Source organism: Rhipicephalus microplus, chromosome 4, assembly GCF_043290135.1.
Source record: "Rhipicephalus microplus isolate Deutch F79 chromosome 4, USDA_Rmic, whole genome shotgun sequence".
NCBI classification, from domain to species: Eukaryota; Metazoa; Arthropoda; class Arachnida; order Ixodida; family Ixodidae; genus Rhipicephalus; species Rhipicephalus microplus.
The window spans coordinates 21,234,347-21,249,498 of record NC_134703.1 but is presented as its reverse complement, the minus strand read 5'-3'; the positions used below and the strand labels follow the sequence as shown (position 1 = coordinate 21,249,498).

The window sequence follows — 15,152 nt, the reverse complement described above, 5'->3', positions numbered from 1 at the left end:
GATCATCGCTTGGTGCATGACTCGACAGCAATGTTGGGAGGTGCCTTTCTGGTGAAGCTCGTTGCTGGCGAGGAGACGCGTGCCACTAGGCACTCCTGGCACACCCAGCCTCCTCAGGCCCATGTGCCGTTGACGTAGCAGGCGGGCGTCTGCGAGCCCAAGCACATTGAAGATCGGCGTCGCGGCGCTGACCTGTCCCCGCCACTCGCTGCACCGCCCGCCAGCTGGACGACCGGAGCACAAAGACGGTAGCTCGCCGAGGTGGATACTCGGGCGGCTCTCGACGCGTTCCAGTCCTGGGGCAGGACCCAGGCTGCCTCGATAGGCTGGACGATCGGAGCGCAAACACGGTAGCTCGCCGAGGTGGCAACTCGGGTGGCTCTCGAGGCGTTGCAGTCTTAGGGCAGGACCCCCGATCATTCCCTGTCTTCTTCTCCTCTGCGCGCTCTCGTCCAATGTGGTGTCCCCACGTACACTTCTTTTTTCTCTTCTTTCTCCCAGTTTTTCTCTTTTGGCCTCTCGCCCATTTGTTCTCTTGTCTTGCTCTTTTTTTCCACTTCATTTGTCATCCCTGACAAAGGGACACTAATGAGAGAAATCGCTTTTCTAATATTAGTAAACGAAACTCTCGTGATTATGAAAGAGCCACACTTTGCCACGAGAAGACACGGTTGTAAAAGGCAGGGCTTGCAAATGCGGACTCTACAAAGAAGTGCAGACACCAACTAAAAACTTCAAAACGCAGAACAGGGGTAAGGAAAAGAGACACAAGAGCTTATCTTCGGATGTCCACACAATAGGTGAACTTATCAATTCAGCATGCATGTAAGACTATGTGACGGATAACTGTTACGGCACCAAGTTGTGTGTGCACAAAATTAGTGCCAGTTCTCACGCACAGGTCGCATTCTCACGTTGCAGTGGCCGCTGCTGCTGAATGTTTAAAGTTAGTTTTGTTTGATCTGAGCACGGCTACACATAACGATAAGAAAATATGTGTCGTAGGTATTCCTTACATTTATTGAGCATCTCTCAGGTTAAAGAGAAATGGGGTTAATGGTGTTAATGTTGTTTTTATGGCTGCCGATGAGCTAGGTAAGATTTTCGCTACTGTTCAGAAAAAGAAAGAGTGAGTAATGGACAAGAAGCGGGCTGATGTTTGTTTCATAAAACACTCCAAAAAATTCACTGTTTGCCATAATGGTGTGTTGTATAAGGTCCTTTTTAGCCGTGGCGGCTTCTATGTAGGACAGACGGGCCGCTGTGTTAACCGGTGATTATTGGAACATAAGAGATCACTAACCAGAAATTCACCTCCTAATTGTTTTTTACTTGGTTGATAGTGTGAGGGCATGCCAAAGTTCGATGAATACGCAGTTTTTGGCTCGCACAGAAATAAAGCAACACATTTAATTATTGAGGCAGGGCATATTGATAATAGTGATAGCATATGCATGAGTCAACTGTTGATTAACTTGCAAAAAGAAGAAATCCAATGTCTTAAGGGTACTGAGAGAAAAACATTGGCCTTATGTATTTTTTTTCCCCTGTAATTTGTTGCTGGGAGCCTGTTAGTCACAGCACTGCACATCATTTGCTGCAGCATGCAACAGATAAATAATTACAGGCTCTTCATTACCGACCAGTCTCAGTTTCAGTTTGAGAGAGCTCCAAAAACAAGCCACCTGGTGCAACTACCACTACTGGCATGTGCAACGCTTGACCTCACCAGCACACAGAACTGCTATGCGCTTCCACACAGTACGCATGAAGAAGTCCTTTCTAAAAGGAAAACGGGACAGCAGTGTCACCAAGCACAATACTTTAAACACCTGTGCATTGGCGATGAACTCGCCAGCAGTCACTGGGTAGTAGTCTGCTGCAGGAAACGCGGCAAAAAAAAAAAAAGAGGAAATGACGGCTATGGCGTAGTCATAGCTTGTATTAGCTGCAGCATGCTGACGTGAGAGAAGTAGGGGATCATTGGGGAGTCACTTTTGAGGGTGTCGATCACGCACACAAACTTCAAGATTCATCAAAAGTACCTTCCAAGCCATATTCGCTGTTCATATTTTGCATATGATATATACACATATTCCCAGGAATCAATCCCACTGGCTATCTCAGCTGCAAAATTTTGTGTCAGTACTCCTTAAACACTTACATGTCACGTAGACCTGCATGCACGTCAAATTGATAGGTTGACCTATTGCATAGACATGTGCAGAAATATTTCCACGCCTTCTTTCTTTTCTGTTGTTGTGCCTTTGTAGTTTGTCGGCAGCATCTGTGATGTCTTGACATATTTCTTATGTCCGTTTTTGGACGCCCTGACTTTTAGAGTGAATACTGACCACCTAGCTCAGCTCTGTGTTATTTTAGAATGCTTGGTAAGGGAGAAAATGGGGAATAAGATGCAAGTATAGCTGTGCCACATTTAAATTTCTGCACCAAATATTGAGACGTTTTGGTTTTTGATGGTATGCAACAGATCCTATGTACTGTAGACTCTTGTTAAATGGAAACAGAAAGGACCAGGAAAATGTGTTCCATTTAAGAGGAGTTCAGTTTACTGAGAGATGAACAAGAGCGGAGAATCCAATCATGAAACTGATTGTGCTGAATTCGTGATTGTGCTGGAATCGTGAAACTGATTGTGTTCCATTTAAGCAGCAGTTCTGTTTAACAGATTTGAGTTTACTGAGAATCTACTGTATTCCCCAGTCAGTAAATGTTAAGTACGGTACATTATTCTCTGTGGGGGGTCATAAGTTGAACATGCAAAGCTTCAAGAAATTTTGTTGAGTCAGTGATGTGAAACTGCAAATAACTGAACTTTAAAGTCCGTGATAACACATGGGGTGATTATAGTGCAAAATTTTAAAATAAAATTTTCACCATGACTTTCACCTCTATTAATGCACCTGTGATGGTGAAACTAACAACATTGGAGTTCTCTCCAATTTATCAATCCTATCCAATTCATTCGTTTACTTTATTGCCCCTTTAAAAAACTTCATGGGGTTGAAATCAATTCAAAATCCTCTATGGTGTGCCTCGTAATCGTATCATACTTTTTCCATCTGCAATCTCCGAAATTTGAAAACAAACCACTACACCTTTTCTCTCTCTCTCTTATTGTGCATGCATGTCGGCATATACATGCTTATAAGTTGGATTCGAACACATTTTGATGCTCCAAAATTAGAGTTGCACGTACCGAAACAGTGCAATATGTGATGGGAGCCAATATGACCCCAGATCAGTTTAGATCATTTGTAATTTCATAACATGTACAGTACTCATTGATTGAAACAGGACACTAAGTAACACTCATATTTTTCTTTTCCTTCGTTTTGAGTTTGGGTCGTATCGGCGTAATTTAAACTGAAGCGTGTAGATTAGAGCCAACATTACTTTTAGAGGCCGGATTCTTCCCGAAATGACGTAGCTCTCTTCAGCACTTGGGCATACCAGTCGTCCTACCAAAAAAAAAAACGTGGCTCTTCCCCCTATATAAAGATTAGTATAACACAAAAGTGAAACGTGTCTTTACAGAGGTAGTTGAGTGTTTCTTCTGCATTGTTTCAGCAACAGAAACAAATTGCAAAGTCACGTTAGGAATGGCAAGCAGCTCAAAACTTGCAGCACACAACTCAAGTGGAAAGCACGCACGGAATTAGAATACAAAGGATGAGCACAGACTAACAACTGTCACAGCTCGACACTTATAGAGCGGGGTTCAAACAGAAAGACGCACGAGACGAGTGCACAAGTATACATACACAGCACATGCCCCAAAAACTCACAATTCTTCCTGCGTCATGTGTCAGCAGCCCGCTCCTTTCGTAAACGCGGCCGTGGCAGCATGCAAAGTGACCTTTGCCAACCCCTGAATTACAAGTCTCAGTAGCGCGCGCACAGGAGAGACCACGCTCTGTGAAGGCGGCACTTCGTGGAGGCGACAACCTTGAGAGCACGCTCAACATGAGCCTGTCACGCCATCTCGCCACTGATAACGAAAACGCACTGAAGTTTTAGGACTGTCAAATGGTGCATGGTGTATATAAATGACTTACTGTTAGCATCCCGGACAATGTGCGTTCTGTGGCGTAGTTGTTAGCAGCGCACGCTAGAAAATGAGAGGTTACTGGTTTGATTCCGCGCGACAGATGCTTGTCTCCTGGGTTTTTTCTTTGCAATCTCGTAGCATACATTTTTTAACGTCACTTCCGTGATGAAAGTACGTCACTGGAGCTATGGTTGACCCCGGCATAAAACAGTTTTGTGATAAAATTTGATGTCGCTTTCGAATTCGTGGGTACTGTACCTAAATATAAGCAGACAATTTTGTGTGCAACTCACCTATGGATGAACATCGGATGCCATAATTGGGAATGAATACTGAAAGCGTGGGCTTAGCAGCAGAATTATGTGCTCACTCAGCGATTATGACAAGTGGTGAATTATTCTGGTTGTATGAGAGGCAGGCAGCATGCCTTAGAAGATGTATTCCTCGCCCTGTCAGTTTGGTTGGGGATAGGGCTATCAGGAGATTCAATTTTTTGTAAATATTGGTACTCTTAGAAAGCAACAACTAATTTTCTTTACTGCAATCTAGTATTTTTGCACACCTGAGCTACCCAGTAAGCAAGGTTTTGTAATTGAAAATGCTGGTTTGTGCAGTGGAGAAAGAGAATAAATGCCATTGTTAATTGTACAGTTTGGCTGGCATAAGCGTAGTATTCTATGTATTGACCTAAGTGCTGCTCTTTCACTGAGAGGGACAGGCAGGAAACAGGGCTTATTCTATTTAAGGCACAATAAATTATGAGAAAAATATGTGCACCATAACTTGCCTTCTTGATTCGACTACTATGAAGTTTAAAACTGCATGCATATATGCATTTGAGTCTGAAAGACGGTTTTAGTTGGCAGGCAGGCAACTGTTTAAAATTATTAGGAAGTACCTGCGATTCGGGGGTTCTATGCTGCTATTTTGTGAATGTTCGACAACTTTATGATGTCAAGGAAAGCTTAGAAAGTGTTACGTATTTTCGATCACGGAAGATGGTGATATGTTTTAATTTTTGAAGTGTACAGGAGACTTAATTTTTTTACAGTAATATTGCTACTGCTAATATTGCTAGAATGTTTTCTGGCATGTTATTGCTGTCACTAAAAGAGAAGTATTGTTTGTTACAGGTATCATCAAAGACATCTCCAGCAAACTACATGCCCGAGTTCTTTCCTGTGTTCCTTGAGGGTCTCATCACTCGCAACAAGTATGTATATTTCGCCTTTGTTTCTAAAAAAGTGTTTTTATGTGATCTAAAAGCATTATCTCTATCTCAAACAGAACTGAAGACCTGCAGTCTAATACGGTACTGTTGGCTTACTTCGCCTATCATCTTGGTGTCAAGTGCGCTACATTCAATGGAACAGTGCCCATGGTAACTGCCATTTCACGTACTAGGATTTTTTTTAGGAGCTCGTTTCTCTGTTAGACAGAATGCAATTAAGCAAGGAAAAGCATAGGGGACAGTAATTGTTGTTTTTTAACTATAGTTTAGTAATTAAGGCCTAAACTGAAATTAATTATTGTGGATGAATAAATCACTGTTTCTGTTAGTGGGATTTGAACCCACAATGTTTGAATTACACGTCCAGTGTTCTATCAATTGAGCTATGACGTAAGGCAGTCACCCATCCACTTTGTTGCTTATTTCTCCACGTATAATTCCTATATGTGTTAGCTAGCGCTTCTCGTAGCCAACGAGGCAAGTGTGAAACACTGTTCTTGTCAGAGGGTGTCACGGCACGTAATGGCACATCACATAAAACATCATCACATGGCACATCTAAGCTAATCACATGATTTTGATGCACGTGATTACATAAGATGTGTTCGTATGAAAAGCGGCAACTTAATGTAACCAAAGCAAAAAATACAAAAAAATGTAGCTCTGACACTCTTCCAGTATCTGTACCTGCATGTAATGTACAGAAGCATGGCTTTCGAAATTGTTTATTATTTTCGAGAGAGCTTTTTCTTCAGAATGTGATGGGTGACTGAAGAGAATTAATGGCAACTGTAGTTTACAGTAGCTGCCATAGCAATAGCCATAGCCTAGCTAAGTAAAGCTAAACAGTTTTTTCATCTCATTTCTTTCGGTTCATACAAGAACATGACGCTGAGTCAAGAGCAGCGACTCTACTACCTTAAAAAGCTCCTGGAGGTGTACCAGGCCACCGAGCAATACTGCCTAGTCGTGGTGATGCCCCAGTTCAAGCGCAGTCTGTTCAAGCCACGCCGCTGGTTTGGAGAGCTCGCTGCCAAGCTACAGTCCCTAGAGTACAACAATGCTGCCTGGTTCCAGTGCCTGGGTACCATAATGAGGATTGCACCCAATCTTGTCGAAGGCAGCATGATCAAAACTCTGGAGAAATGCTGGGAGGTTTGTGGACAGGTGAGACACAAATACTCCTCCGTCGATATTGCTATACTGTCAGTGTCGCCTGTTTGCGCAAGCAAGAAGGTTGGGTGCAAAACACAAAACATTTTCCATAGTTTGGATTCAGTCTAGAAGTAAGATTTGTGCTTTGCTCTAGTATAAGCAATTGATGTACTTTTCTCTCTGCGTGAGCATTGCATGCCTGGACTGCAAAGCCGAAATCATTTATATGACCTGTACCCTTCAAACTTCACAAGTTTGGAGCAGCACAGACAGCAAGCTGCCTTAATTTGCGTGTTCTGACAGTAAAACTGTTCATTTTTCTTATTATTGTCTCTGACTTGAAGGAGGTACTTGTTTGATCATAGCGACAAGTTCTGAGTGAAATTTTATTTTATGTACTTAATGTTGCTCATCACGAGCACTTCAATTGTTTATGAATGAGATTGAAGTTGAGACATTGTCACCTTTCCCTTCTTTGCATTTCGGTTTCGATACTCCACATTTGTATCAATCCCAGCCTTCGTTTTTATGTGTGCAGCATTTTATACCCAACGAAAAAAGTTTTGTTCAGCAAAACTTTTTTTCTTTTTTTCTGTGTTGCAAGTTCAAAACATAAACCTACAGAAGTCATCATAGCTAACATTAGGCAAGATATATTATGTAGAATGAGTTCTATTTGTAGTTTCTCTCGTTTTACAAAATATAGCATTTTTTTACTAACGTATTTAGTCCTTTTCTTATAACTTGCTGTAAACACTCATTTCTCTATGCAGCACGAATGTAGAATGGTAACACTTTAAAAGTCTTTACACCGTGATGTCATGCTGGTAGTAGAGAACATCACTTTTTTCACATATTCTTTTGCTTTATGATTAAGTTTTGGAAGTTGACAGAGGCATCAGGAATCAAACTAAGCTGTCAATATTTAATAATTGTCAGAAGTTTGTAGAATGATGTGATAACTGCATACTGTTTACCATTGTTCTGCTGTCATTCATATGGATGTATGACCGGTAGTTTCTTTCTCGTGTTTAGCAACGACCAGGCCTCATAAAGGCGAGGAACCGACTTCTAGACAGCATCCTTGCCACCTACACCGAACTGTTTCGAGTGCCAAAGCTCATCCGGAACATTTTCTCATCGTTCACGCACCTGAGCACCCCACTAGCGCAGACAAGCCTCCCAGTGTCTTTCCTGCACAAATTAGCTGAATGCTGCATCAACCTCCCTCCCGGCCAGCTGACCGACACGTGGGAGTTTCTTGTAGACCAACTCGGCTACTGGACGACAGGGAATACCAAGGGTGAGAATGAATGAAAAAAGAAAAAAGCAGAATTAAAAAGCTCATTTCTTTCGTTCATATTCGTAGCGCAAAAAAGAGCCAGATAGAGACGCAGAAAAAACACGTATACAGGACGGGCGCTAGACTAGCACCCGTCCTGTATCCGTGTTCCTTCTATGTCTTCATCTGGTTCTTTTTTGTGCCACAAATATGAATGCAAGTTACTCAAACAAACTAGCCTGCATCACTGCTTTGACTGCTGATTTTTTCGTTTGACGCAATCTTAGTCCAAACCAACAGGCAATGAAGCCAAGGAAGGTAGAGGAAATGTCATTTGTACTTGTCAGAGTGCAAGTAACGTCCTCCAATTTATTGGGGCATTATTTATAAGCTTAGCGGATGTTACCTGTACTCTGAAGTAGTGCAAATCAGTGCTTGTTAAAGAGCATCAAATGGTCAATATTTTTGGAGCCCTCCACAATAGCGTGCCTCATAATCGAATTGTGGTTTGGGCACATGAAAACCCCATGTAGTAGCAGTACAATTAACAACAAAGCTGTTTAGCAAACTGTCACTTGTTCACCCTCTACCGAAAAACTGTCATCATTATAGGCAGGTATCTGCTGCAGAAATTGGGTAAATGTTGCTACTCACCTTTGGTCCCCTAAAAATGAAGAAGGCAACAGTCAGTGCAACTAGTGAACATTTGCCATGGTAATCAGTCCGACCTGTCAGGAAACTATCATCATGATAAAGGGCCGCATGCACCATTGAAATGAGATAAATCCCACTACATTCGCTTAACTTCCACTAAGCAGAGAAAAAACTGGCCACCTATCTGCGTGCTTTGCGGCAGATGTCGTTGAAAAACAATAGCCTTCTGCCTGAGCACTTGGTGCCACTGCCAAGTGGCAGCACCATATGGTCTACAGAGGGTTTCTTCGTGCATAGCGTTGTACGTTTAGCGCAATGTAAGAAACACTAGAGGCTTTAGAGTTATGTATCTATTTATTTTCTAGTACCTCCTACTACTTACGTATTGATCGAGTGCCTCAGATGTGCGTAATATTTTATTCTTCGTCAACAATGTTCTTAAAAGTATGAACGCAGCCACCAGTACAAGATGGCTAGGGGTTCAGCAAGTGCTTAAACATTGGCAGGGCTCCTGAATAGTGTGACAGACAGACAGACCGAAATTTCTGCATTCAAGTATATTTTTCTTTAAGAAGAAGCACACTTTGGACCATCGATTTTTGCTTACATAATTAGTTTTTTGTTCAGCTAGCACATTAGAGTTCTTAATCCAGCCACTAAGCTTTCAGAATCAATTTTAATTTGTTCTTTTTGGAAACATAGTGAGTTTTGACGGACTTTTACTTGAACCAATGTGTGTGTGTTGTTGGGAAAACGCACTTGGCTGGTGAACTTGACGAAAGTGCATGCCTCTCTCGATTATGCAACAGTACCATCATAGTTTGTAATAAAAATAACCTTTACAAGTAAGATATCCAATTAAGGTGTCAGGTTGGAAATGTGGCAGTGTTGAGTAGTATAATTGACAGTAATTTATGCCACCATTCAATTAAGAGCTATTGCTGGGAGTCAGGGAAAATAATTTCTACAAAGATATATTTCCGGAGGTCTGCCGCATGTATAAAGTGTGGAGGTAGCCTGCTCAGATAGTTTCCAGCAGCTTTGGTTTCACTTGTATCATTATATCAGATAGAGGGCCACATCTAGTGTCACTAGTCGCTCCTATGGCGGCGGCGTCATGCGCGCGTTGGTGTGCATCTGTGTTGCAAGAAAACACTCGCCGCTCAAAAGTGTCTTGCAGCCGCACCTGAATTGTGTGACGGCAAGCTTAGAGTTCAAAGATGACAGCACCTTAGCTTCAAGTTTTATGGCAACGATGTTTGCATCAGCCTAAGACATCTGCAGCCGTTCATGTGTTTGTTTTGTTTACGCCGTCAAGTTGTCTCCTCCGTCACAAGTGTGTTGCCGCTGACCTTTGTACGCAATATTATAGCTACACTGGTTATGTGCGAAGTCCACAGGTCGCTGAGGCACGGTGTGGTGCCGCTGCCTGCAGAGCTTCTCCTCACGCAAAGAAGGCAACTGAAGCACACCTTGGCCCTCGCTACGAAGCAGTGCAAGACAATATAGAACTGCGTGCAATATTGTTAATTTCTTAATACAATGTACTAATAGGAAAAAAAAATCTTTTGATGCATATATTGAAACTTCAACCTATTCGGAGTGAGGTGGCTCATAGAAAGAGATGAGGCTAGACAAAATAGCGAAGTTTATTGAACGTTTATAGAGGCATCACTTACATCACGGGCATCCATCTATGTTGGAACATCTGCAGGCTCTTATTGCTGAAAACAAAAATTTGCTGAAAAAAGTGAACGAGTTCACTTGTGTCTCATGAAAAACCAAGCAATGCTGCACAGCAGGGCACGAGCAATGAAGCAGCACGTTGATTCCGATTCTCTTTGTCTGTGTGAATAGAAACATTTTATACAATATTTATTATTTATTATACTGTTCTGGATCATTTATCCTTCAAATGTAAATTCTAAATTGTCCTTATTTTTAAGATTTTTGCATATATCGTGTTTTTTTTATTGCACGGTCTACTAGCTAGCTACAAAAAATTACACAGTTTTCAAATTTTTATTTATTTCCAAAATATTTTTTGTTGCTCTACCACATATATATTTTTTAGAAAGAGCGTTTCATTTAGCAAACTCTGACATGCCGCAATGTCTCTTGAAATACGTTTCATACCGTCAAAAACTATTTTCCCGAGATCTATAAAAATTGTTTTCGAGAGGTAACAAACGAGTTTATGTCATTTAGATCAATTTAAAGTTTTTTTCTGGCCGTGCTACAGTGAACTTTGAAAGCTGCACTATTTTGGTGCAGAGCAGTTCTAAACACCTTGTGCTGCTGTTGGTTGCCCTGCACTCAGTACGTGGATATAGCAAGCAGAACAGTGTAAAAATTTTCAACTTCAGTGAGCATTGTGTGTATAACAGTTTCGTATACTTCATTCAAAATAAATGCCTAGACATAAAATAAATTTATGGAAGTTTTTACTTTTTATGACCACACTTGCCCCAAGTCATGCAGATGTGAACATTGAAGTTTCTTTTTTTCTCCTACTCATTGGTTGTAGGAAACATGCCTGAAAGTGGAGTGCCTGAAAAAAAGGAGAACCACCTCCCCAAGGTCCTTGTTGTGACAGAAATTTTCCAAACATTTGCACACCACATCCAGGTAGTCAACCCAACCACGCCACCATTGTATGTGATGAAAATCTGCGAGTTGATGCTAGCGACCCGCGAGCTTGCCACGCAGATGCTGGATGTCAGCTTCAAGAAGCAAAATGTGAGTACAAAAGTGAGAAGTTGCACTGACACTTTTTTTCACTGAAAGCTCAGCGAGCGCCACCACCTCTGAAGCTACATTGTGGCAATTGCCGTGAAATCCCATGCAAGCACCTTCCTTCCTATTTTCTGGAGACTTGAATATGTGCAAGTAACCATGCAGGCACCTCCTCTCCCAGCACTATATTTTTTTCCAACTTGTTCTTCCCTACGGAATCCTGCTGCAGCGGTTCTCGGTAACTCACGCGTCGAGAATCTGAAAAATGTGGGGAAATTTTCTTAGTAACCTTGTGGTGTGGGGCCTGGAGGTTGCATTTTGAGTTGTCACTAATTGTAGAAATATTTGAAGAACATCTTTTCCTCCTGTCATAACACATTACATTTCGCACGATGATCCTCTCTTGTCCAGCAAAAACACTAAAGGCATGCATATTTAACGGAGCATTTTATTAGAGCCTCAGCTGTGCATTCTTCTTTGACGCTCTTCTTTAGCATTCCCGAATTTTCGACCCAAGCCGGGGCCCCCAATTCTAGTTCTTGTCCAATTACCTTTCACCGTGGAGCAGGGACGTAGCCACCGGTGGCACACCGGGCCCGTGTTCTCTCCCCTTCAGCCCCTCTCAAATTTTTTTTCCACCATTGCATAGAGAAATGATCATTTCAAAAATGAACCCCCCCCCCCCCGAAAAGTATGGCTACACTCCTGCCATAGAGGCACGGGTATATAGCGAGAATTGCTTGCTTACAATTTTACAATACAGGTTGCTCATGCCAAGTGGATTGCAATGCAGCAGTTGCAAAAAAAAAGAGCATTGCTTTTTTGTTGAACTTGCCTTTGTATTGAGAAAATGATTAAAGTAGTTATATTTCTTCTTGCTTTGACCAAGTGGCTTTGAAAGAGGAAAAAGGAAGAAAAAAGCGCAGTCCCGTTACTGCCTCTCTTAATTGAGGGCACCTTCACAGTTATGTGCAGGGAAGGGGGGAATGGGAATTAAAGTGACAGAAGAGAAGAGGTAAGAGAAGGGTAGTGAAAAGCATTTGCACCGCATCACATAGCGTGCGTCCAAAACCGCTGTGATGATCCCCAACCATCGGGAAAAGCTGCCGGGAAGGCCGGGGAAATAAATCATCGAAAAAGAAGAGGATGAGCCTAAGAGGTGCATCAAATGATGGGGGAACACACTCGCATGACCACAAAATGCAAGCACGAGAGAGGAAAAAAAAAAAAGGCCGAATGATTCCGGTTCAACGAGAAGGAAAAAAAAATCAGTTGAACGCACTGATTTGAGATAAGCAGGTGAGCACGTAGATCAGGGACGAAAGAGGAAAAAAAAAACATTGTTCCAGTTCATCAAGAAGGGGGGAAAAAAAACAGTTGAACTTACAGATTAGTGTCCTGTTCACCTTGGTGAAATAATCCAGTGGGGGCACAGAACACTGGCAAGGGCGCATAGCCCGAACACGAAAGAGAACGGAGAGAAAAAAGAAGTTCAGTACAGCAAAAAAAAAAAGAAGTGAAAAAAAAAAGAAAAAGGAAATCATGTTTAGCTGAACACACAGATGAGAGTGCCGAGGAACTCGATGTGTCAATCCCGTCGCCATAGTTCGCCGGAACGATCGCTTCATGCGCAGCAATAGCCGCCACACACAGGCCACGAACCGGAGAATCAGGGGGCAGCAACACCATCACTGCACGGATAGCCGCAACAAGTGCAGAGATTACCATGTTCCTCGGGTCTGCCTCGGAGTTGGTGCAATCCAGAGGAGGGGGCGAAGGGGCACTTGACCTTGCAGCAGGCGCACTGGTAGGAGGGCGAGGAGCAGGCACCGACGCCGATCGACGACCGCAGGTGACAGCGTCCCGAAAGGAGCGGCCCTGGACGACTTCCACGTTGCCTTGCTTGTCGATGGTGTTGACAGCAGTTCTGGCTTTCTCCAGCGCTTGGCGGCGCGTCACGGGGCCATCAGAAGCGGCGATGATGACGGCGGCCTTGTGCTGAATTCGCCAGGAAGGGCAGCACGGTTCGTTAGCCGGATGTGTGCCACTGCAGTTAATGCAGCGAGGGCGCTCCACAGGACAGGGCGCTTTGGCGTGGCTGCCGCCGCAGCGGAGGCAGTGTTGGTCCCGTGAACAGGTTGCGGTGGTGTGGCCGAAACGGCTGCAGCGGGCGCACTGGAGGGGCCGCGGCAGTCGAGGGCGGCCGGCCTTTGTAGCTTGAAAAGGGCCACAACCGGCAGGACCGTGGGGCCCTGAATTGTGATCGTGAGGCACCTGCCTCGTCGGACGCAAGAGATGACGGGGACAGCTGAGTTGAGGCTGGCCACAATTTCCTCCAAGTCAAGGGTTGCGTCAATGCCATAGATGGTGCCCACGCAGCTGTTTACCAAGGGGAGCTTCCCCCTTTCGTGGGTGTCGCAGATCCGGCTGTCCTGGAGCATGGGTGTGGGATCCGCGAGAGGCTGGATGTCCACAGCGACGACGTTGCGCCGAAAATTGACGCGGACGCGTCGAGTGGCCGAGAAGCCGGAGAGGAAAGCCCCGATGGCTTTGCGGGTCGTGGCAAGGTAGTTGGCTTTCTTGCCAACTGGGCGGTAAAGGATGGTGCCGCCTTGCTCTCCCACTGCTGCAGGAGGGGCCGGGGGTTGTGTGACGGGCTCAGAAGCTGGGTGGGCGTCCAGTTCAGCTGGGGGGCAAGTTGGTGAGTTGAAGCGGAAGCTGGGGGCGCCAGTTTCCTCCCATGTCGTGTCCTGACTATGTGGTGACGACGACGGTGGTGTCTGGTGTTCCCATGAGGAACTAGAGGCGGACGATTCATTCGTCTTCGAGGGTTCCGCCCGAGTTGGCGCGGCCTCGATGGAGCGCTCTTCCTCACGCACCCGAAGGCGAGCTTTGCGATGTTGCTGCCAACGGCCATGGTCATCGGTCACGAAGCGTCGGTGTTGAAGACGCATCCTGAAGCTTTCGCTGCTTCGGGTGGAAGTCAGCCTTCAGGTTTTGGTTGACCCGAGCCCGGTACCAAAGTACAGGCGGGCCCATGACTCGGGGTAGCCCTCAGAAGGGCTGTGCGCCTGAAGGCGTGAAGCGGGCGTCGAAAAATAACGCACGGGAGGTGCGAAAAAAATGCGACCGTCCCGGAGAAAAACTCGCACAAAAAAAAGCTTTTTGCTTTGACGAAACCTCGCCTACTGTGTCATACCGTGTGTTGCCTTACCCACTGTATTTTATGATTACTGAATTGTCACACAGGTCCCGTTAATTAGGGAGGCGATCGCCGGGCTAATTCCAAGAGCCGAAGTATCGGCCCCCCGAACCGCTCCACGAAAGCGTGGCCAATTTAGAAGTGGTCCTTTTTGGCGCGCCAGCGGACGCCGGCTGTGGCCCAAAGAACAAGTTAGAGCCGAGAGTTGATAAACCAACAAAATTATATTCTCAATAATGGCAGATCAGAAAAACAATACACAAATATGCTCACTCCACAATAGCTGAGTACAATATGTCACCGATCAAACAACGTACTACACAGTACAATTAGCCACACTTGAACAACGGACACAGACAACAGTACACACTACAATGCAGTCGCATGCATTCAACAACCAAGACACTTAAAGACTAAAGAGATAGAAAACCTATTCAGTCCAAAGTCCTTGGAACAAAAGTCTGAATGATACTCTTCCGAGAATCACTCACTCAAAGTCCAGCGTTGTTGCCGTTCCGCTGCCCCGAAGTTTCTCTTCCAGGAAACCTCGCGCCTTCAATTGGCCACTCTCCAAGCTTCAAACTTCTTCGCCGGAAACACGTCGGCTTCACACACGCAGCTGTTGCCACGCGTCTTCGCTCGATAGCGGTAAACTCACGCTCTTGCCTGTAGCTCGAGCCTTCACCCCTCAGATGGAAATCCTCTTCTTCTCCTGCTTTGTCGCTACGGACAAAACCTTCGCCGACTACACGGCGGAATCCCTACGCGCTCTGGCGCTAACTTCCGTCTTCTCCTGATCTCTCGTCTCGGCTGCTCGGTT

The 15,152-nt window shown here is 44.5% G+C and overlaps 1 protein-coding gene across 2 annotated transcripts in view; it reads left to right on the top strand.

The window, feature by feature from the left end:
• LOC119171547 (unhealthy ribosome biogenesis protein 2 homolog) overlaps nucleotides 1-15,152 on the top strand; it is an 80,386-nt gene that overhangs the window by 23,165 nt on the left and 42,069 nt on the right. For both annotated transcript variants that reach the window (XM_075892262.1, XM_075892261.1), the window contains exons 9-13: nucleotides 5,206-5,285; nucleotides 5,360-5,453; nucleotides 6,186-6,470; nucleotides 7,494-7,761; nucleotides 10,922-11,133. In XM_075892262.1, the coding sequence (XP_075748377.1) occupies nucleotides 5,206-5,285; nucleotides 5,360-5,453; nucleotides 6,186-6,470; nucleotides 7,494-7,761; nucleotides 10,922-11,133 (939 nt within the window). The remainder of the gene's footprint in view (nucleotides 1-5,205; nucleotides 5,286-5,359; nucleotides 5,454-6,185; nucleotides 6,471-7,493; nucleotides 7,762-10,921; nucleotides 11,134-15,152) is intronic.